The following is a 24,266-nucleotide window of genomic DNA, read 5'->3' as shown; positions in this document are numbered from 1 at the left end:
TCTCCAAGACACAGCATCAGCTCTGGAGGGGAGGGCAAAATGTCTATCCGTAGGTCCACGCCAGTCACAGTGAATGTACATTACATGTACACAGATCATCCCAGGAATCTCCTTCCCCTCCTCTCAACTCTCCTCCACTCAGCCATTGCAAAGGAGAAAGCCTAGTGGGCTAGAATGAGCCTTGGCTGCTCTATCTGCAGTGGGGTCACAGGGAAGCCACCTTGAGGGTCCCCCACCTCCTGAGACCCCACTTCCCCATCCGTGGTTGGGTGCCACCACCCCACATCATCTCTTAGACAGGAGCAGACAGGAGGATGAAATAGAGTTCAGCCCCTCCGTGCTTGCCATCTCTCCCTGGCCTTTGCAAAGTGCTTTGGCACCTATGAGAATCAGGCTTGCTCATTGCACACACTGATGTTATCAAGCTAGGGAGGTTGATACTCTTCCCATCCCACCTGCAAGAGTAGCCATGCCACAAGAAGTCACAGACTTTAAGGCCTGTCAGAACAACTTTGCAGCATATCTGAATTCAAAGCATTGAAATCCCACACTTAGTGATAGCAAAAACAAACAAACAAAAACACCCAAATCTGTTAACTCACTTCCTCAGAGCGAATGATTGGGAAAAATATTCTAGGGCTTCCATGAACAAGCCTAAGCCCAATTGACTTGGGAACCAAGCTAACAGGAGCCAGAGGACTTGCCTTTGATCTTCCCCTCTGCGTGGGGCTAAACCTCAGTGGGGGTGCCACAGGATGAAGAGTATTTTCTGAGGGACAGGAGGTAGCAAGAAGGAGGAGCAATATTTCAGCTTGCAAACCAGTTCTTCCTGTATGTCAGATTAAAAATAGCCCAGCCTGGGACCTGCCTGTTGCCAGCAGATACTTCATAGTTGCTGGCCGTTACTGTCACTGAGCCTTCTGGTCTTTGCCACCTACAGATGTTGGGCCTGTGGGTTTCCCTTCTCTACCCTCATTTCCTGCCAGCTGCTGCGGTCGCTACTCAGGCTGTGTATCCATGGCTGGTAGCTGTTCCTGCCAGCTCCATGTGGCAATGGGCTCGACACTGCCAGGCCTTAAAGCGTGATCACCCGTCCTGCTGGTGTCTCATCTTGGGAGACTGCACAGCCTGTCTGGGCTGGAGCACAGGAACAGAGGGACTTTTCTGCAGGACTTGCTCTCTCAGGGAATCTCAAAGAAGTATGTGCCTTTGCAAAAAGAGTTTATCCAAAAGCAAAAGGCAGTCAGTTTTCAACTTGTACCAGCTGTCTTTTTATCCCATTTTTATTATGAAATATAAAACATGTAAAAGAGTGTATAATTATATATGGGTATGTATATATGTGCAGCTTAATGAATAATGACAAGCAACAAGCACTGATACTAATAGCACTGAAGTCAAGAAATATAATATGACCAGCACCATTGAACGCCCTGCCATGCTTCCCTCCAAATCCAATCCCCCATTCCTTCCAGAGGGTATCAATCTCTTTTAGTATGTCCTTGCATTTTTCTTCCAAATCACTAAGCAAAATAATCTCTAAACAAAAGCATTTACTTTTGCCAGTTTTTGAACTTCATGTCAGTAGAATCATGGAGTATGTTTTATGTTCATGAGATTCATCTGTGCTTTCTGTAGCTGTAGTTCGTCCATTTTAGTGCTCTACCACTTTGGCTTTTATAGATAAAGCTGCTATCCAGCATGCTTTCTGGGGTGCATAGTGCACAAAGTATGTTTATTGGGAATGGAATTGCTGATCATGGAGTGCTATAGGTTCACTTTAAATAGATGATTCCAAATTGTTTTCCAAAGTGATTGAACCAATTGACACACCCAGTGGCAGTGTATAAAGTCTCCTTTTGCTCCCTGTTCTCACCAGCACTTACTATTAGTAATCTTTTTAATTTTTGCCATTCTAAAACAAGTGTAATGGTACTTCATTGTGGTTTTAATTTGCATTTCCCTGATTTTTTAAGGAGGTTGATTACACCATCTCTTCCTTTCCCTTTGGATCATCTTTAATCCTCCATCTCAATTTTAATAAGAAAAAGTAAATCAAGGTATAGGGCTAGATGGAATAGTAAAGATTGGATATGAATTCAGGGAAAAGAAGAAAACAGGTTCCAGTTATTATCTCCATGACCTTCATTTAGCAGAGGTGACAGGGGAAGGATTCTAAATCAAAGTGAATGGTTTTTCTAATATGGCCTGTAGATGTTAAATTCATTCTCTCAAGGTCACCTTTTATGTGCATATGTTCTTGATGCTTTTGTAATTGTATTGTTCTTTAACCTTCCAAACTATCCTATCTGTTCCCTGTTAATGCCCTATAAAATAAACGTAGCAGATATAAATAGTCCCATACTGTAAACTACTTTCCCTCTGACTCAGTTCTCACTCCTATATAAAAATACATTTTCCCTTCTCTATGTTTTCTGTTTTTGCTTTAATAGCAACAAATAGGCTTTAGTCGACTGTGAAAAAGCAGCTCACACTTCGGGGTGTGGGTAGCTGGGTTGGGTTGGAAGGAAGGGCTGTCTTCACAGGGTAGAATGTTTCAGAAGCAGCCACATGTAGAGTCCTGAGAGAATCTAAGTGTGTGTGTCTCCATGCCTGCCAGCTGCCCTAGCAGTGGTCGGAGCCCTTCCATTGCACTCAGCCAAGCATATCTGGCAAAGAAATTTATTTTTAAAGCAAAGTTCCAACCTCACACAACACAGTTCAGCTCACAAGTCTTGGGTTCGCTTTTCAAAATGAATCTACCTGACAGAGGAAGGGAAAACTTGGCCATGGCCGCTTCCAAAGCCCATCTCTATTAAATGCCATGGCCACGAACAGTGACCTCTTGCAGTCAAGGGAGGCATCAGAAAATCCCCTAAAACACACAAGTCCCTATGTTCTTCCCTAAATACACCATATTTGGGCACATTGCTTAGCATTAAAAAAAAATTTATTAGACAAGTTATAGGCTCACAAGAATCAGGAAATAGGGCAGGCCATGGTGGCTCAGCAGGCAAGAATGCTTGCCTGCCATGCCCGAGGACCCGGATTCGGTTCCCGGTGCCTGCCCATGTAAAAAAAAAAAAAGAATCAGGCAATATGTGCATTAAAAGAGAGCAAGGTGACTCCAGGTAGTTGTACAGAAACCAGGGGCAAGCCACGGCTGCCCAGCTGGGCTCTGAGCCCCTGGGAGAAAGTGCGTTCCCCAGGCAGCTTGCCTCCCTGGCTGCAATTGGGCATAGATGGACTGTCCTGGACAGCAAATGCTAGTAAGTTCGCAGCTGCTATTTGCAGCGAATATTATACCCAGGGTCCTTTTAACCTACTCATTCAATGTATTGTTGTAATCCTCCGGTGTTAAACTCTAACCATGTTAAAAGTCACACTGCATTAAAGGGTTTCTGTGTGTCATCAGAGCATCAAAGGCCTTATAATGTCTCCTTTGCTGCCGTACTTATTAGTGAATATTTTACTTTTTTGATACTGTAAAGAATATATCCATTATGTAAATGAATGTTCTATAAATCCTTTGTATAGTCATTTTCTCTGCTCTTTAAATATCATCTCTATTCAGAGTATAATAAAATTATAAACTTGATGGGAAAAAAAATGTCATGCAGTGTATGTAGAGTTCCCATACCTCTCCTCCATATTAATACCTTACATTAGTACAGCACATGTTGCAGTTGATGAAAGTATTATTATAATTGTACCATTAACTATAATCCATTATTTATAGTAGGGCTCTCCGTTGTGTTCTTCAGTCCTATTTTTTTCTAACTGTGATTCTAGTGACATATATACAACCTACAATTCCCCTTTTAAGCACATTTAAATATATTATTCAGTTGTGTCAATTACATGCACAAGGCTGTGCTACCATCACCACCATCCATTTACAAAACTTTTCCACCATCCCAAATAGAAACTGTGTACACTCTAAGCATTAACTCCCCATTCTCCCCCCACGCACCCCCATCCTGGGCCCTGGTTACCCTGTATTCTCTCTTCTAAGGCTATGATTTGTCTATTCTGAGTATGAACAGTGAGATCATACACAATGTTTGGATGTCACTTTCCTCATTATAGAAAGCACAGAGGCCAGAGAGGCTTTGTGGGAACTTGTGGTTCTCACTTTCTCAGGTCTCAGGATCCAAAGGACTTGAGTTGCCAAAGGGGGAAGATGGGTTTGCAGATGGTGATGCCTAAGAAGCTAAATTGGGAGGGGACTTGCCATTTTCTTGCCTTTGTAGCTTCCACCTGAACTGCCACCTCCCCAAATCCCACAGCCCTTTCAAGTAGACCTGTTATATCCCCAGACAGTCAGAAGCAGCCCCTCATACACAGGGCAAGAGATTGATTCATCTGCTTGTTGACCGATTTCCACATTTCGGTTCCTTGGGATTTGGGATAGGATAACCCCCACCCACAGTGAAAACAGAGGCTTCAAGGTGGGTCAGCCCCACCCAGCTCTGATTCTGCCAGCTGCTCCCTCATCCCACAGTGGATGTCATCTTCCCCCAGTGATGCCATTTCAAAGCTCAGCTCTGTCTCTCCTCCTGGCAATGGTGAGTTGGAGGGAATGACAAAGCCCCCTCTCCACCCGTGGCCAAGAAGGTTCTAGTTAAAACGTGCATCAAACACCCCCCAGCTTGCCTCCCAGCTAGCAGAGCTGTACACCCGTGAGTGTCACCCACACTCTGTCCCCACTGACAAAAGGAAGGGAGTCCCACAGGGCTCCAGAGATGGTCCCCACACTAGCTGGGGCGCTTTGTGGGGCTGGTAGGTGCGATTAGCCCTTGCGTGGTGCGGCTGCTCCAGGTGAGCCGAGGTGGGGGGGAAGGGAGGGAATGGAGGTGGGGGGAGGGGCGGGGAGGGGAGGAAATGGAGGTGGGGGGAGGGGGAGGGGAGGGGAGGGGAGGGGAGGGAAGGAAGGGGTGGGGAGGGAGGGGCGGGGAGGAGAGGGAAGCGGGTGAGAGGGTTCACCAGCCGCGCCCCTGGATGGCTCCAGGAGCCAACGGTGCCCTAGCCGCGGCCCTCCCAGCCGGTCAGTATTTCCTTGGTGACGGCGCTGCCATCTCGTGGGGCGCTGGGCATTCCCAGGAGCGGAGACTCCTGCCAGAGGCGCTGACCGCCTGGGCCAGGACGCACCTTTCCCGGAACCCCCATCTGCGAAAGTGGCGCGCGCGGCGTGGTGATTGGGTTCTTTTCTCTCTTCCAGGATCAGGGCTCGAGACAATAACGGGTCGTATGCCCTCTGTCTGCTGCACGAGGGCAAGGTGCTGCACTATCGCATCGATAAAGACAAGACCGGGAAGCTGTCCATCCCCGACGGAAAGAAGTTCGACACGCTTTGGCAGGTACGTGTGGCCGCGGGGGGGGGGGGGGGGGGGGGCGGGGACGCGGCTCCTCGGGCGTAAAGCGCGGGGTGCGGGGGGGCTTCGCACCTTGCTGGCCCTGGGGGTGAGAAGAGCCGTGCCGCCTACACCCACAGCAGCTCCGCGGGTCCCTCCCCAGACCTGCTGCGGAATGAAAGTCTGCTTTTTAACCTCCAGGGGGTTTGTGTAGTGTTGAAGTGTGACAAGCTCTGGTCTAGGTAAAAGAGGCTCCGGAAGGTTCCGTAGCTTGTCCCAGGCCGCACACCGCCACACAGCAAGGCTGATGTCTGTTGAGGGTTCGGGTCATAGTTTACCAGGAGGTCCTGCTTTAGGAAACCAGAAACCATTTCTTTCTAGAATATTCTGACCAGGACCTGGGCTAAATAAAAAGGCCTGGATGGCCAGGGAAGGAGAAGGCCAGTAAGAGGAGTCTTGGAAAATGTGGGGTGCCAGCCTCGCTGTGAGCTGAGTCTCTGGGTGGAAATTAAGACAGTTTAGAAAGTGAATCTGCACTTCCCGCCTCCGGCTGCTGCGTGTGCAGGACTGTGGCCGTCCTGGTCTAAACAGGGTTTATCCCTGACCCACCCCCAACCTAGTAAGACCCGAAACAGCCCAAACTGGGGGGTGGTTGCGACACTGAGGAACACTTAAATAACACTCCTCCCTGCGTCTCCTGGTCTGAACTTAGTATAAAGAGTGCATCTGCATTTCATATCTTCACGGCTCCAATAGCTGACTATAAAGAAGTAACAGAAGTAGCCCTGCTGGTATCCTTTTAATGAAGTGTCCTAAAAAAACGGTAGTGGATCCTGGACAGGAAATCCACGGACTCTGCTGCCACCTAGAGCATAAACGCCATCGAATCTGGAGGGGTGACAGAAGCAACAAGACATAACTCAGAATCCCACCTTTTTGCAAATTGAGACTACTAGTCCTCATTACCTTTAAAGCACTTAAAATAACTATCCCCTAATGCTTTGAGGTTTCTCGTACAGTCATGGGGAGAAAATACTGTTTTTTTGGATACTAGGTATTGTCGTATTGATGCATGTCAGCCATAACACTGGCATTGCATTTGTCTCCTTTTCGACCCCAGGCTATTGCTTTGTTTAAATGGTATTGATTTGAAAGCATATGTAATCTTATGTGTGCTAGTGGCCCTATGCAAATTAAGGAGATTAATCGAAAATGTTACCTTCCAATAGGAATTTTGCATCAAAACCTGTCTCCTCCAGAAAGCAGCATTGCTGGCATGCTTTCTGAAGGCAGCTGGAGGCCTGAAGGCTGTCTCTGTCCCACACCCGAAGGCCTAGAGCCCATTGCTGGGGAGGGGCCACTGGTCTTCTGCTAATGACCATTTGCTTGCATGGCAGTTTCTGAGTCTGTGCATTATAGCCTTAAGGTGTTCTAATTATGGGGAAGTTCTGCCCCAAGGCTCTCTCCTACTTGAATGGATTCCTGCTGTGTATTGCAGTATTCATCCCTAATTAAATCTTTCCCATTTCATATTTCTTAGCCACGGTGTTTAGGGAAATGCCTGTAAGGTCTCACAGTTCTTTATGCATGATGCAATGGTTTTTCTTAGCAATGTCAGGCCCCTAGTCCCTCTCCCACGAGCTCAGTACTCTGGCTGAGAGTTGGTCACTGTAGCAGTCCTTTATTTTAATGTCCTTTACTTCAGAGTAGGGGTCAGAAAAACCCTTGCACCGAAACCTGCCTCCCAGCCTGTTTTGGGATGATCTTTAAGAAGAACAGCTTTTACGTTCTTAAAGGGTTGTATATAAAAAAAAAAATAAAATGCAGCTGAGCCCGTATGTAGCCTGCAAACCCGAAAATACCACGATGTTTGCCTGCTCCGGCCCTGGAGAAAAATCTCTCCCTGTATCCCCTACTCCCCAATCACCCTTGGAAAGTGGATTGCCTGAAAATAGGAGAATTTAGGAGATCTTTGAATGAAAGTTGGAGAAATGGATAGAGTGTCTCGAATATTTTAGAGAGTTAAATAGGCTCAACTGGGGAATAAACCACTGCATGTAAAAGAACAGAAAGATGTTCAGTGTCATTTATCAGCCTCTTAGGGCCAGTCACATTGAGAGGAGGTGGGCAGCGAGCAGAGCAGGCAGCAGGGAGGGAAGCTGGGCTGGTACGAGGACAGAGAGGGAACCATTGGGAGGACTGAAGGAACCCTATTTGGTAGTTTATGCTTGTCCTTGGACATCTTTTGCAGCCTGAAAAGAAATCAGCAGTTATGAATCAAGATTTTTGTTTCCTGTCTCAGTGACTTATGACGCTTTCTTACTTTCTTCTGTTTCAGCTCGTTGAGCATTATTCTTATAAGCCAGATGGTTTGTTACGAGTCCTTACAGTTCCCTGTCAAAAAATTGGCGCAGAAAGTGGTGAGTTACTAAGATATTGGAGCCCCCGATTTTTGGATACTGCTGATGATCAGCCTGGCTTTAGCGCTGGACGGTTGCAGATTCATTTTGGATGAGGCCTTCTTTTCACTGATTGATTTTTAAAAATGGCATAAGATGGCTCTGATTCTGTATTCCGTTAATCAAGAAATAGCTGATAAACTTTAAAAAAAAAATTGACTTGTTTTAATTGCATGAGTGAGAAAATGGCACGAAAGAAGATGAAAAGAAATGTGTGTGCAGAAGGCACGTGGGCTTTGCACGTGGCAGTACCTCACAAGCATGGTGACTGTCTCTGGGATCGGTGTAGGCGGGCAGTGGTGCAGATACAGCAGTAATTGTCCCTGCTCTTTCTAACCAGGAACTATAAACTTTGGGCCTCGTCCACCGCTTCCAAGCCTGCACCCTGTGGTAAGTGTCCTTAGACTACCATCGAAAGTGAAGCAACTGTTGATTCATATGAATGAAAAGCAAGGTTTTAGCTACCAGCGACCAGTGATCATAAGTGTTCCTGTCACACTTCCAAACACAGCCACTTTTAAACCGGCATTAAATACTCGTGAGTGTTAGCTGGACTCGCCCTGACTATTCTCAGTTTCTCCACTAACCAGGTCTTCACAATTTCCTGGCTATGTACAATTCTGTCCATTTCCTAGAATATCATGACATGGCTGTGAAAATCAATGTTAAATTAGAAATATGCCGCATGCCATATTTGGGAAACGGAGTCATGTTGTTCAGGTTCAGCCTGGAACCGCTTATGTTATGGCGTGAGCACAATCCCACATGGCCACCTGTGTGGCCAGTAGAACCTGTCTGTTATGAAGACGCCACCTTGCGATGTCTGGCTGGCTCCTTTGGGCAGATCAACTGAGATGTTAGCATAGTACGTAAGGGGTGAAATGGATTGACTTAAGCTCAGGGGAGGAAGACCTGGAATGAGTTTAGGTAAAGCCTGGGGGAGGTCTGGTAGGGACACAGCTAAGAGAAGCCCCTAGGAAAAGGAGCAGTTGGAGGTGAGGGCTTGGCCAGAACCCAATGCCCCACTCCCTGTCAATGGAATGTAGGAGCTTGGCCTGTCCATGCATCTCCACTTGGATTTGCTGGGTGCATGCATGACTGATGTCTCTACCATAAAGACAGATCATTTTGCCTCTCTTCCCCTCCAGACTGTTATGAGTTGATATGTACTGGTGTATGGATTTATACTCAGAGCAGGAATTGCTTTCATGCTCATTTTTTGAGGATGCCCATTTGGATATTTAATGCCCTCAGTGAAGGATGAAAATATCCCCATTGTAGGCTGTGCCCTCTATACTTTCATTATGACTTTTTGCCGGCTGACCTTAAAAACCAAAATCCACAGAAAGCCAAATGTATGCTCTGTCTGCAGTAGGGATTGTTGATAGCTCAGAAGCTGAGCCTGTGCTAAAACGGGGGAGGCTATCCAGAGGCCAGCACTTGATGTCATATTGTGGGAATGTGAATTTGCTAACATACCAGTGAACTTTGGGGTCAGTGTCTAGAATATAGCACCTTTATGGAGTCATCACTTTATTTTACCCATAACCCTTTAACAGGCCTGGTGGCTTTTCACTTTACTTTTAATGTTATTGAATACCCCAGGAGACAGATCCAATTTCCTTTAAGATGGATGAGATCTTAGAGCTCAGAACTCTTAAAAGATTATGAAGTCCTATATTTCACCATGCATCATCTAGTGTCTTCAAGAAGTTAAATTTTTTGCATTAACTTTTGATTGAATGCTAAGATGCATACAGGAAAAAAAAAAACACACGTGTACCATTAAGTCTACAACTTCCTGGCTTTTTACAGATACCACCTAACCTCATCAAGAAACAAAATTGAGCAGTTCACATTTGCTCTGTAGTTTATTTTCATGGCTTATCTTGGATTTGTGATTTACTAATTCTATATAAAACAACTAGGGCGGGCCACGGTGGCTCAGCAGGTAAGAGTGCTTGCCTGCCATGCCCGAGGACCCAGGTTCGATTCCCGGTGCCTGCCCATGTTAAAAAAAAAACTGTATAAAATAATTCTCTGTATAAAATAATTCTATGTAATGCAACAGCTCCAATTGTTGTAGCCTTTAGTGGAAAAAGATCACCCCATGATTTTCCCAGCTCCTTCTGATCGAGGGGTAAACGTGTCTTGCAACACTCCAAATGATCAAGCATCACCCAAAGTAAACCTTTGGTAGGAGGAGGTAGGCAGGTTATAAAAACAAGTTTAAATGGTGTGTCATGTAAGGTATCCTTGTTTTCTGAAACGTTTACCATTCCTCTTTGCCGTTGTGGTTTCTAGACTTGGTCACCGGGTGGAATAATCTCAAGACTCAAATCATACACCCTCCCAAGGCCCGGCCACAGAAAGGTGCTAACGCCCCCCCATGCATGCTGTTCCCCAGCTAAGTGGTAGGACTTACCCACACGCAATGCACAACTCCGCCCGTCTCCCGTGCCGCGCCGTGTGCACCTGTCCCCTGGCCCTCCACGACCTGAGGCTTGCTGCCTGCTTCTGTGCTTCTTTGCCACGTGGAGCGCCTTGTCTGGCATGCCATGTGCCCGGCAGCCCACAGCCGAGCCGCCCACTCTGCTTTCCATGTCAGTCCCCATGCCGCTGCCCAGGTGCATTCCCGTTAGCGTGCTGTCTGCAAAAGGTGAGCCGTGAAGTCACTTCAGTACACGTGGCCGTCAGTAGCTAGTGCTCCTATCAGAAAGTCTTTGCTGACAGCAAACTTAGACCTTTGGTGTCTCAGAAATCACAGGTTGTAATGTTAGAATAATTGATGATTTCATATTTAAGGAAGGAAGGCTAAGGTTTTGTGACGTATCCTACATGGTTAGTGGGTAAGGCCATTGACTTCATAATCAGTGAGTGCCAAAATAATTCACTAATTGTTATAGACTTTAGATCTAACGTGTGTGAAGAGAAGATGGGATTTGAGGACCTGGAAAACCGTTTTGCTATTTTGAGGCAGTGATATTGGCATATGATTTGCTTCTTATAGGATTGAGTTTTGAGGGAAAAATAAAAGCATGTATCTTAATAACTGCTCTTTATAACAAATGACTCCCCCTTATTCCCCAAGATATATATAACCACATGTGTGGATTGCCTTCTTTCCTTTCTACTTTTGCCATCAGTGGGCTAAAATTGATTCTCTTAATGGTAAGTCTTTCCATTGTCATATGAGTGAATTTATTCTTTGCCAAATGTTTCAACATATAATTGACATCTGCACGTAGGGTAGTTCTCCTAGAGTACTTACTAGAAAGAACAGAAATAAAAAGTCTAAAGGGCCTGAGGTTTTATTTAGTAATAATTTTCTAAGCAGACAAACTCAAGATGTTCTTAATCCTGATGACCACAGAAATGAGTTTAACCTGGCTTTTGGGGACAAAAACTTCTGCCACATGCCCAGATGGAATAACCGTCGTCTAGGATGTCGCGCTCCCATCCACATGCGTTACATCTCGGACGCTTCCAGACCACTCATGAAGAGCAGTCGCGGGGTGTCATATGTGGGTGTGGCTGAAGGATGGGGAGCCAGTTGTCAAGGTGATAGGCTTTTTAGGGGTGTCCTTTTGGTCCCTGTGATTTAGCATTTGTTTCCAGCCACTGGGGCTTTGGTGAGTGACGCTTTAGCCTTGTGCGGTAAACATCTCCAGAAACTCAAGGCACAGCTCTCCACAGCGGCCGCCTTCGGGTTGCACCTGCCCTCCATACAGTACCATAGGGTTAGCATCCCTCCTGGGAGAGGATCCCACTCAGTTACCTGGGACGGCTTCATTCCAGTCTTATAGAGGCATGGCAGCGCCTCATGCAATGAGATCATTCAGAATGCGTTTTGATTCCAGGTTTGTTTCTGTGCACAAACCCAGTGTGTCAGGTTGCCATGGAGACACCAGGGTGGATGTGGGCTGCCTTGACACAGAGCTGCTGCAGCCCAGGGCTCCCACCAGTTTTTTGTGCACCGTTCTCCTTGCCATGTCCCAAGGCCTGCAGGGCGACGCATAGCTCCCCCTGGCCACGTGCATCTCAGGTGGGCCCAGTTCTGCCGAAAGCAAGGCAGAAGTGGTGTTCCACACTCATCTGAGTGTTGTGGTTCCCAAATGTGTCATCCAGGGCTCAGCCAGAGAGCAGAGCCAGCAGGAGATGTACATAGAAAAATACAGATGCAAGGTGGGCCACGGTAGCTTAGCAGGCAGGAATGCTTGCCTGGGATGCCAGAGTACCCGGGTTCGATTCCCGGTGCCTGCCCATATGAAAAAAAAAAAAAAGAAAAGAAAGATACAGATGCACACACATGCACACTTACCTGCATACACATGCACTCATTTCCGTGTGTACACACACACGTTTACTTACATACATACGTGTATATGGAATTGTGGAATCTGGCTGAGCAAGTCTGATCTTTACAATGTTGTTAGTCAGAAAGGAAAGTTCATAAGCATTTTGGAGCCCCACAGGCAGGAGCCAGAACGGTTGTCCGCAGACCAGCGTCCATCAGTCTGTCTGTCTATCTTTCTTTCTCCCTGTTTTTCCATGGAAGTGTAAGCTCTCATCTAAGCGCTCCCAACTAAACTGATTAAGTCAGGCCCACCCAAGCTAGTCTCCCTAACATAAGTCCATCAACTGGGGACTTTAATTACAGCTGCAAAATTCCTTCACTGCAGCACACTGGTTAGCATTTGATTGAATAGCTAGGGACTGTAGTTCACCGTAGGTGAGTTGACACATCACAGAGCCCTCAGCAAGGAAAAGCAGAACAGTATTGTGAGAACACAGAGCCCCCACCCCACAGAGCATTTTCCCAGCAGGTTTAAGCCAACTCAAGTATAATGTTAACCCTTTACCCACAGCAACTAAAGAAATATCTAGAAATAAATCTTTAGACTAATGGTCTAAATGTCTAAAGATAGTTAAAGAAAATATCAGTAAATATGACTACATAAGAATAAAAACATACATAGGGAAATGAATCATAGCACCATCAAAAGAAGAATTGCAAACTGGGGATAAGTGGTAGCAATAATGACACATATATAAGGCTAATATCTTTAATATGTAAAGAGATTTTATAAATCAATAAAAAAAGTATCACCATCTAATACGAAAATGGGCAGAAGATGTTAATAGGTGATTTACACAGTAAAGTGAATATAAAGAGCTCTTAAGTATAGAGCTCTTAAGTATAATGTGTTCAACTGCTTAATAAAAGGAATGCAAATTAAAACTATAGTGCTCTATTTTATCTACCTGTGAGACTGATACAAATATGGAAGCTTAGTAACACAGTGTATGGCAAGGGGATAATAAATAAGCACTTGGACACTTTGTTGGAGAAGTGTGACATGATACGGACTCTAAGAGGACAATTGCACAGCGTCTATCAAAATTAAAAGCATACGTAACTCCTTAATTCTGCAATTTTATTTCTAGGTGTTTATCATATAAATATCTTTGCATTGATATACAATCATATATACATACCCACATATATATGGTGTTTGTTTATTTCAACATTGTCTAACTGACAAAGTCTGGATATAATTTAAATGTCTATTGATGAGAAAGATTAAATCAGAGACAGTGAAATTCATGTGTGGGAGGCAGCTGAGATTCCGATTTGTTTCAAGATCTAATGTTAATTGCAAAAGACTAAGTACTGCAGATCTAGCACAGAATTTCTCTGAAAGAACTCACAGAATGCTTGTAACACTGGTTGCCTTGAGATCAGGGAACAGGGTGTCAAAAAAGACCCACTTTTAATTGTAAACCCTGTTGTACCTTTTAAAATTTGCACCCCTTAAAGTTATTTGATCAGTTTTTGAAAGGAGATTTTAATATTATAAATTCATTTTTTAAATTAATAATATGAAAATCCTTTGACAACAGTGCTTTTGTTGCCTATTTACATTTCAGACAACAATGAAGTAGGCAACTGAATTTTCATAGATGCCCAAAATACCAATGTCGAATTTATAAAAGAGCAAGATTATATCATTTAAACTATGGATTTAAAAATATCATTACTCATCAGAAATATTTTGGGAGAATAAATATTTATGTCTCACTAATAGATGGGGAATTGTCAGTTATTTAACCAGTTGTAAGAATTATGTCAAATAGTATATCTGTTTAGCTAAAAGGTAATGAATTTCTTGAATTTGTTAATTTGATCAGTATAACTAGTTGATAATAAGGCACAAAAATATATTTAAAACTTGAATTAATGCTAGCATCTCAGTTAATGGAAAGTATTTTTGATTTGAATATTATTAATCAGAGAGAATCTGAAATTTCATAATAAAATTAAGCTCTTCATTAGAAATTAGAAATTTTTCTATACTTATAGAAAAGAAAATGAGTTCAAATAAAGAATGCAAGTATGATTCACCTCCTTCCTAATACAACTTACTTTAAGTATTTTTTAAATAAAGTCCCTTCTACATTAAGTATAGGTTTTATAATTTTTTCTTTGCTACCCTAAGAACATAAACCTATCCCTCCGTTACCAAAAATAGTTGATACAGCAGCATCCTTAAAGACTTCAAGGCAGATTTGCATTTTCACATTTCAAAGGTGCATTCTCTAAGACAATCAGACTGCAATACCTTCCAGAATTTCACATTAAAATCCATGTTTCATGTTTTATTCCAAAGCACACACTGATGATAGGAGTCTTTTACATTTTATACTTGAACGCCCATTTTACTAGGGCTGGGAGGAGGTGTGGGGTAGAGAACAAAAAGAAAAAGGTGTCCTCAAATCGTTTCTTCTTCCTCGGTAGTGCCTAACCAGTGGGCCAGGCCATCGAGAAAATGTGTTGCTGCGTAATTATGAAGGGTCAGACTTTAGATCTTTGCTTCTGAGGGGAGAGAGGATTAATTCCAAAGGCCAAGTGCTATGCTCACGAATATGAAACGAGCCTAACATTACCCCATATCTCTGCCAACGACTGTTTGCCCTCACCTGTAGCGATCTCATTTCCAGAGACCTGCAAACCGTTTCTGGTTTATTGCACCCAGTATTTCTAAAGCAGACTGGCCATTCCTGTCACTGAAGTCCAAAGTAGGTAGCCTACGGTACTACTGCAATGGCCTAATTTGAAAATGTCTTTCAAGTCACCTGAGTATGAAAGTTGACACCAAAAAATGGACATTAGGATGCATCGAAAGCATCCCCAAATCAGGACAGTTGAATTAGTAAGTCAGTTTCAGAAGAGCCTTATTTTTTCTTTTTTGTTTCACTCTATGTTTTAAGTGCTGAAACACAGACACTCAAAGAATATTTGTCAAATTTATTTTCTATTTGCCTTTAAGCCTGGTCAATAAGGGATCGGGGGCTGTAATTTATAGTCTAACATGATTTTGCTTATCGTTAGGAAGTGATATGTTGTTCACTGAATTTATAAAACTTAATTTACAAAAATTAAGTTTTTATGATTTATAAAATTAATTTCTAAAAATTTGTGATTTATAAGAATCACCAATTGCGCTTTTGAAAGGTAGAAACCTTGGCTAGCTAGTGCCATCTAGTGGTGTCCCATAGGTGGGATTTCTTTTTTGAAGCTGAGTAAAATGGGGGTTAAAACAGAACTACCAACATTTCATTTGCATCTTCTTGTCTCTATGCTGAAAAGATGATATTGTTGATTACGATAGAACGAATGATCAAATACAAAGCAGAAAGAATAATTATAAATAATAATGTGGACTTGCAAGACATTTTTCATTAACACTAAATTTTCATTAAATTTTAAATTGTAATCAATACTTTTATAATTTATCATTATGCCTTAATGCTCATGTTTACAAGGTCCTGAAATTCCTTTTTCAACTGACCTTTGCTTCCTGAGCTTTTTTGTTTGTTTTTCCACTGCATGGCACCTTATCAAATTTCTTGGGGAAAAAGGAAAGTTCCATTTTGTATCTTCATCTCCATACAAAGTGACCGTAGCTCTTTTTAGCTGACACAGTGGAAAACCACCCATTTTCTTCCCAAGAGCTTTCTCCCAAGTTTAGTGCCATCCTTTGTTCCAGTCCCTTCAGTCACCAAGAAGGAACGGGGCTGAAAAGGGCCAACCAGGTAAGGGGGAGAGAGCTGAGTCAGTGTTTGAGGGGAATGTAGTTCTGTTTGTGTCTTGAATTATCAAAACCCTGAGCCACCAGAGTTAGAAATATGGAATCTTAACTCCAAAAATCCCCAATCCGTTTCTTTATCTGTAAACCACGAAAGACTAGGCATAAACAACACAAGAGGCCTAAGAAACCACCTGTCACTGTTTTAAAATTCTTCCTCACAGGAGACACATGAAGGTAATTGCATTCTAGGTTAATTGTCATGAGCCTCCAACTCTGGAGGCTGTGCCCCAGTGATAATTTCTTAAATGAACAGAGAAGAGTGGGTTGCAAGGCCAAAAGAAGGAATCAACACTTCTCATCTGTGATAGCTGGTGCTAGGGGCATCCTTTAATCCCCCACGTGTTGATGTCTTGTCTTTGGTATTCAAAAGTTTCCAGCCTGCGGGGACAATAGAAAGAGGTGTTATGATAACAAATGCTAACCTGAAAGAAACTTTTGCTTTGTTAATTTGGAAACTATTTCCAGCCTGGAGTTTGATTGCAGGAGGCTACTGAGCAGAGGGAAGCTGGAAAACCTTGGGAATTTTCTGGTTTCTCCTAGCACAGTTCTCACGAGACAGGGGAATTCTGTTATAAATTAGAAGCGAAATCACAACACATCCAATACTCCTGAAATCATATATGAATTTTTTAAAGAGGCATATTATCATTTGGGATTATCCACAACTCTCTCTCTCTATTAGTATAAATACTTGAGAGATAACTTATTTTTAAATCACGTTGGTATTCATAGCACTCTCCCAGTTTTAAAAAATTATTTTCCTTCATTTATCCAACACATTTTTATTGAACACCAGTGGCAGCCATGACACTGCTACTAATGCAGTGAATAAATGGTTATGCCCCCTGGAAGTTATATTCTCTTTTCATTCTTGATGCATTGTAGTTGCTTCTATTAAACAGCTCGGGAGTGCTGAGATAGCATATAAGGAAATGTATCCAATGATATGCCCTTGAGGAGTAAGAACAGGTGTTCGTTTGCCTCATGGGGAGGCTCTGCCACCCGTCGCGGGGCTTCTGGAGTGCTCAGGATAGAGCAGGAAAGAGAGAAATTGAGATTATTAGAAACACATGACCAAGTGGCAGTAATGGCACCTTGCAACTTCATTGCTATATTGTTCGTTCCTGGGCTTGTAATACTAGGAGGGCAGACAGGGATTTTGTGTGTACTGTAAGTTAAGTGACCGTGCAGTAGTAAGCTTAATGTCTCCTTTTCCTTACATTTCTCCAAAATCTGGCAGTATCTCATTTCTTCATGGCCATTGTTTGGGCGCTAACAAGACAAATGGATGTACAAACGTTCCACTCCATTCACACCAAAAAAAAAGAATAAATAAATGAAGGAAAAGGTTTTGAATCATGGTTTTCCTGTGAGCTAAATGTAATAGCAATAAATTTGCTTTAATTTGGAAGCAAGTGTAGATCAGGAAAAGCAGAGATCATAATTTTCAAAGAAGAAAGTCCTTAGGAATATAAAAAGTAGATTTATATCCAGTTATTTCATGATGCAGATTGATATTAAGCAAAATAAATAACAAGGAACGCTGCAGTTAGTAATGGCAGTAAAGCATTGTTTCACGCATGCACCACAATTACTACTTTGGGTATGAGAATTATGAGGAAAGAGAAGACTTCCAACCTCACAGGCTGCCAGGATTACGTTAGCGTCATCAGCTTCTCCACCCCGGAGTTCCTCTTTGGAACCTTTAGCTCACTGGCCAGTTCTAGCCTCTGGTGTTGACCTGAATGTTGCTACATCTCCTCCAAAGATAAAGCTGCAGGTGCAACTAGGACTGCATCAATGCTTTCGAGTTAGGGCATGGATGGAAGCAGCTGGTAGGTATTAAATATTCATTTTTTAAAAATAACTTACATGCAATACAAAATGAAGATAAAGAGCTGAAGATAAAGAGAAAATTAATCCAAGGGGGAAAGGAAAATCTGCAGCATCTTTTGGTAGGTGGACATGGGATTTGAAAGAACATGTAAGTGGGAAGGGAAATCTTCCTAAACCTCCAGAGTTAATTCTCTCACGACACCCCACAAAACCCTTGCAGAGCCCAGCAGGGACTTTTTTTTAGCTCTCATAGCATCCAAACACTGGTCCGAAGAATGAGATAACTGCCTTGTTTTTGTTTTGTCTTCCTGTCCTTCCTCCTCATTCTTTCCTTTGCCTTCCCTGCATAAACTAAAATCTTATCATTTGTCAGTAAAAATAATGAAACAGATCAACAGTGCATTGAAGAAGGAAAATGACTTATTATCACTTGTGTGCTTCAGACATCAGCGTCCCAAAGTAACCGGCCAGAGAGCTCCGTGACGTTCAATCCTTATGAGCCAGACAGGGGACCCTGGGACGCGGAAAGAGGTGAGAGACCCACTTTTTTTCCCTAGAGTTCTGCGGTTAGGACGCACTTCCCCCAACCACTGGAAATTCAAAGAGCAGCTCACACATTCTCTCCATTGTCTGGCTGCTGAATAGCAAAGATTTACACTAAGCAGCATTGTGTCCAGTTATTTCATGATGCAGATTGATGTTAAGCAAAATAAAGAACAAGGGGCATTGCAGTTAGTAATGGCAGTAAAGCATTGTTTCACCCATACGCAGATAGATCTCCACGTATATGGGACAGGTAGCATTCTCCACGTACATGTGAGCAGTGGTCACGGGAAATGGCACGCACCCCAAAATGAAGGGTTGCTGCAACAGATATTCTCCTCTCTTGTAATACCAACATGACCCAAACTTTATATCTCCATGAAGATCATGTCCATGGAATGATGCTGCTGAGTTTTCACTGAAGGAGCAGAGGCGAATGACCAGTAATCACGGTGCTATTGTCTGAGTGTTTGGAATTCTAGATGTGTTTGAGAGCTTTTTGCTAATTCTGTGAGGCCACAAGAATGATACGGTTCCATGAACTCAGCCGTCTCGTGGGCTCGTTCAGAAATGGGGTTTATGAATGGCTTTCATGGGTTCTCTGGGTGTCCCCGGGACATTACTTTATTAATGAATTTGGCCTGATTATTGCTGCAAAACACAGTGGCTTAGAACAGTAGCAATCATTCATTTTCTCTCACAGGTCCCGTAGATCAGAAATGTGGGAAAGGTTCAGCTGGGTGATTCGGGCTCATGCTTTCTTGGAGTCAGATTGGAGCTGGGGCTGGAGCAGCAGGGGGCTGGCTGGGCACCTTACTGTCTTCACTTAGTCACAGGACATGTCCAGGTGCTCTCTCCAGGTGTACTAGTTTGGGTAGGCTTGCCCACAGCAGGGTGGCGCCAGGCCAGTTGGATGCCTCACAGGGCAATTGAAGGCTTCCAGAGTGAGATTTCTGGCAAAGCAGAAAGAAGTTTCATGGGCTTTTATAATATAACCTTGGAAGTCGTATCACATCACTTTTGATATACTCTATTGCTTGAAAGATACCAGAGACACCCAGTTCCAGTGAGAGGCAATTCAGATTCTACCTCTCAATGGGAAAGCATCTGAGAATCTCCAGGTGTACTGTATGGCCGTTACAGACATTTAAGAAGGCACATCTGTCTTCACCTCAGGTGTGAATGTCCCTTTCTTGATGTCTCATAGAGAAACGCACTCTTCCCCATCAATGCCAAAGCAGAATCACAGGTTGACTAGAATTGGGGGGGGTGGGGGGGGTGGGATTGACAGCTCCAGGTTGGGGAAGGTTTGGCCTTGAGTGCTTATGCACCCTCACTCTCCCGGCTGCCCTGCAGGCCACCAGAGGGAAGCCTTGCCCATGGACACGGAAGTCTACGAAAGCCCCTACGCGGACCCAGAAGAGATCAGGCCCAAAGAAGTCTATTTGGACAGAAAACTGCTCACCCTGGAAGACAGTGAACTTGGCTCTGGTAACTTCGGTACTGTGAAAAAGGGTTACTACAAAATGAAAAAGTAAGTCACTTTTTGCACCAAAACATCATTCTCGTTACCACATGAGCTTACATTTCTAGAAACACCAAGTATATGCATGCGTAATGCTCATTTAGTCCTAAGGACAAAATTCAACCTGGCATAGCTAGATCCTTCTTTTATTAGCATATGTTTTTATTCATTTCTGGTACAGTTATAATGAAAGTATTACTATGCATATTAACTGACTTTTGTTATAGAAATAATAAAATTAGCATGTGCCTTATAGGAAATTAGCAATTAGAAACAAGCAAAAACCTGAGAAAATGCAAATACCCTGTTTCTACCACCCAAATATTACTACTGCCAACTAGACAGATACATATGTGTATTTGATTAAAATGAAATCCATCCACGACAGTATGGAGTATTTCCACTTCTTTCCTTTGATTTTATAATAGTCTCATTTTTCTTACTCACAAAAATCTTGATTGCAGATTTCATTAGTATGATTATTTGCCTCATCCTTATAATGTAAAGAACATAGTTTCAAATAATTCTACGTATATACAATCATTAAAATTGCTAAATTTTTCATTTATCTTTGTACTTTATTTGGTCTTTAGAATGTACCCCATGTAGGATATTAAGTAAAGATACTGGCTTTCAAGCTCTTTAAAATATGTTCTTTCTTTGGAATGCTATGTTACTAATATGAGAAAAGGTAAGTTTCAGTTGTTTAATGTCATTTTAAATTTAAGGGATTTTTACAATTTTTTTCATAAATAGGTCATTCACAAGATTCAAAGGCCAAAAATATAAAGTATGCAAGAGATTCTTGCTTTCAATCCTGCCCTGTCATACCAACAACATATATAGATAGAGAGATACACACACATACCCATACACATATAAACCCATGTATGTCTAAGTGTACATATATGTGGGCATACATATATAGACTACATTGTTGATGCATATTTTAAAATGTATATGTAAATTGCAATCATTTTGTGAATTGAATATAAGTTTTCCTATGTTAAGACATATATTTTCTCAATTAGTTTATGATATTTAAAATTCCTTCCTTAATGAAGTACATGAATTTGCATAGACTTGCTTATAGGTACATATTTCAGTGGGGGTGGAGGATTGGGTGAAAGACAGGCCCTGTAGGGCAATTTGGGACAAAATGTTGTCTTCATGATATTGAGTCTTCCAATCAATAGACATGACCCATCCCTCCATTTACTTCGGCTTTTTCAAATTTCTCTCAGTTTTACCTCAGCAATGTGGTTTAGTTTTCTGTGTCGAGGTCTTACACAACTTTGGTTAGATTCATTTTTAAGTATTTAATACTTTTGATGTTGATATGTATGATATCGTTTTTTAAATTCCATTTTCTAACCCCTGATGTTGCTGGTATAACTAAATATAGCTGGCTGATTTTGTGTATTAACCTGAACCTAGCAATCTTGTCAAATGCCTTTGTTATCTCTAATGTTTTATTATAATTTTAAATCATAAATTTAATGATAAATTTATGGATGATGATGATTTTACTTCTTCCTTTCCAACCCTTATACTTTTTACATTTATTCCATACCTTATTGTACAAGATAAAAAACATTCAGTACAATGTTGAATAACAGTAGCAGGTGTCTCATTCCTGATCTTAGGGGGAGAAAATTTAGCATTTCACCATTATGTATGAAGTTAGCTATAGGTTCTCTTTATCAGATTAAGGACATTCTTTACTCTTCCTAGCTTTCTGAGAGATTTTTAACATGAATATGTGTTGAATTTCATAGTATATTTTTTCTCCATCTATAGGCTATATGATTTTTCTCCTTATTGTGTTTACTCCTTATTGTGTTTATTTGGTAAATTACACTGCTTGATTTTCAAACATCAGACCTACCTTGTATTCCTGGAATAAACCCATCTTAATTCACAGTACAGTTTTCATTTATCGCTGAATTTAATTTGTTAATATTTCTCTTAGAATTTTTGCATCTGTGTTCATGAGGAAGGTTGGTCCACTTTTTAAAATGCTTTTTCCTTATAATCCCTTTGTGAGGTCCCGGAGTAATTCTGGTTTATCATAGAATGTGTTGGGAAGTTTCCCTCCTCGGCTACTTGCTGGAAGAGTCTGTGGGTGTTATTTCTTCCTTGAACATTTGGAAGAATCACTGGTTTCATTTGTTAATTTGGACCCCTGTATCATACCATATACAAAATCAGCTTCAGATGCACAGTAAACTAAAATGTAGACGGTGGGACAATAAGGCATCTAAAGAAAGCATAGGAGAATAGCTCCCTGGTGTTGGGAGGGGGCAAGAAGGAGACTCCAGTGGTGTCAGTGATATCCTGTATTTTCTTTGTGTAGAATCCACCAGACTGTGTTCAATTTGTAAACAGCCTTTTAGAGGTATGCTGAAGATATCCACACTTTTCTTCATGTTCATTCTGTGATTCTCTTTTTCATTCCATTTTATTGGACACTTCTTTTTCTGTTCTCCGGTTCTGGAGTTCAAGAAAAGAAGTATGCTTCCCTTCTCTGCAGAGAGATGCAGTTTTTCAAATCACATGTAGTTAGGTTCCATTCGTTTATTTAAACTATACCGATTGGCATATTCCTAAGAATTCAAACATGATCTGTGCAATGGTTTAATTCGAAAATGAAAAATCAGGTAATACTTTGCAAATTTGTTGAGGCTTTCTAACAATGAACAGAACTCACTTGACAAAAACAGTTTTTTAAACTATGTGCTTTAACAATATATGCTTTTAAATCTGCATCCAGAAATTCATTTTTAGCATACTTTAAAGGAATTTTATTTTCATGTATGTATTATATAACCGAGATGGTAAATTGCATGATATTCCAGGAATCCATTATGTCATGGTTCATAGGGCTGATTTGAAAGTTATTTAAATATTTTATAATTTAAGCCTTCTCCACGACCACCCTCCTCCGCATTATTTTTAAATAACAAGTTGTTGCTATCTTTATAAAATGACAGACGCGGTTGGAAACCTAGTAATGTGTTATATGGCTTCTTAAGACACATTTCATTTCTGTTGACAGATAGTTCCATAGCCCCATCTCTCTAAAAGATTATGCTCCCCAGAGGATTACTAGCTTGAGGTGAGTCATTCTGAACACTTCCTTACGTGCTAGGATTTCCTTTGCAGAGTCGTGAAAACGGTGGCTGTGAAAATCCTGAAGAACGAGGCAAATGACCCCGCTCTTAAAGATGAGCTGTTGGCAGAAGCAAACGTCATGCAGCAGCTGGATAACCCATACATTGTGCGTATGATAGGAATATGTGAAGCTGAATCCTGGATGCTGGTCATGGAGATGGCGGAACTTGGTCCTCTCAACAAATATTTACAGCAGAACAGGTACCTTTGCTCGAACTGTCCCCAGAAGGCACGGAAGTTAATGTTGCAGGGGATCTCTCAACCCATGCTGGGACCTCATTACTCAGGAAGCCTTCTCTTCTCTCACCCCTTCCCAGGGTGGGTCCACACTCAGGGGCCCTGAAGAGGAGTGAGGAGAGACAGTCTTTGGCTCAAATGCCCCTTTAGCTCTTGTTGCTTAGAGAGAGACTCTTAGCCAACAGTTTTATCTTCATTCTCTTCCCTTACTCACTTTGTGTTGGCCCAAGAATAGACTGCATCTCAGAAGATCTTCACTACAGATTTTCCCTCACTGAAGCAGAGCATGCTCCTCATGTTAAAACATTTCCAGTAAACATTTTGTAAGAGATGACAGTCACGTTTAACATGTCTGGCTAGTGACCATACCTCTAAGCTGCCATGTGTGGTTGCTTCTGAATTTAACAGTTTGCTCTTTGTTGGTTACAACCATCCATGGAGGAAATGCATTGTGTTCACCCAAAGCTGTTGTTGAAGTGAAGGAACTCACACAGAATAAAACGTAATAATAGCCACTAATTGAGTTCCTCCTATTTGTCACCTTATGTTTGTACTTTACATAGATTTTATCTTTATAGTCTCCATAGAAGGGAGATGCTCTTATATCCACTTTATAGATAAGAAACCCAGATGCAGGATTGGTTTTGTTACTTGTTCAATTTTGGATCAAGGATTGGAACTGAAGCCCAGTCTCTAAGCCAGGTCCATCCACTCCGTTGCTTTTCATACAATCCTAAGCACCCCGTGAAACTCTCACCCACTGAGCACCAGAAGGAGAATCAGCTTCAGTCCTGAACCGCTGACCATTACCAATGCCTTGCAGAACTGTCTGAGTTTGCGAGGCTGTTATGATAACTACCACAACGGGTTGGTTACGACAGGAATTTATTGTCTCACAGTTTGGCTACAGGTCCAAAAGAAAGGCTTTAGAAGGCCATGCTTCCTCCCAGAGTCAGAAGCATTCTGGTGCTGGCTTGCCACAATC

General features: G+C 42.3%; 1 protein-coding gene across 5 annotated transcripts in view; it reads left to right on the top strand.

The window, feature by feature from the left end:
• SYK (spleen associated tyrosine kinase) overlaps window positions 1-24,266 on the top strand; it is a 59,147-nt gene that overhangs the window by 23,621 nt on the left and 11,260 nt on the right. For 2 of the 5 annotated variants that reach the window (XM_077139516.1, XM_077139497.1), the window contains exons 3-9: window positions 5,222-5,360; window positions 7,693-7,774; window positions 8,154-8,203; window positions 10,118-10,186; window positions 18,246-18,333; window positions 19,702-19,879; window positions 23,036-23,245. In XM_077139516.1, coding sequence (XP_076995631.1) covers window positions 5,222-5,360; window positions 7,693-7,774; window positions 8,154-8,203; window positions 10,118-10,186; window positions 18,246-18,333; window positions 19,702-19,879; window positions 23,036-23,245 — 816 coding nt within the window. Of the gene's footprint in view, window positions 1-5,221; window positions 5,361-7,692; window positions 7,775-8,153; window positions 8,204-10,117; window positions 10,187-14,815; window positions 14,894-18,245; window positions 18,334-19,701; window positions 19,880-23,035; window positions 23,246-24,266 lie in introns of all 5 variants that reach the window. The other 3 variants (XM_077139523.1, XM_077139500.1, XM_077139508.1) reach the window with 2 other exon arrangements.

Source organism: Tamandua tetradactyla, chromosome 2 (assembly GCF_023851605.1).
Source record: "Tamandua tetradactyla isolate mTamTet1 chromosome 2, mTamTet1.pri, whole genome shotgun sequence".
NCBI lineage: Eukaryota > Metazoa > Chordata > Mammalia > Pilosa > Myrmecophagidae > Tamandua > Tamandua tetradactyla.
The sequence above is the reverse complement of the archived record's forward strand: the minus strand, read 5'-3'. Positions and strand labels throughout refer to the sequence as shown.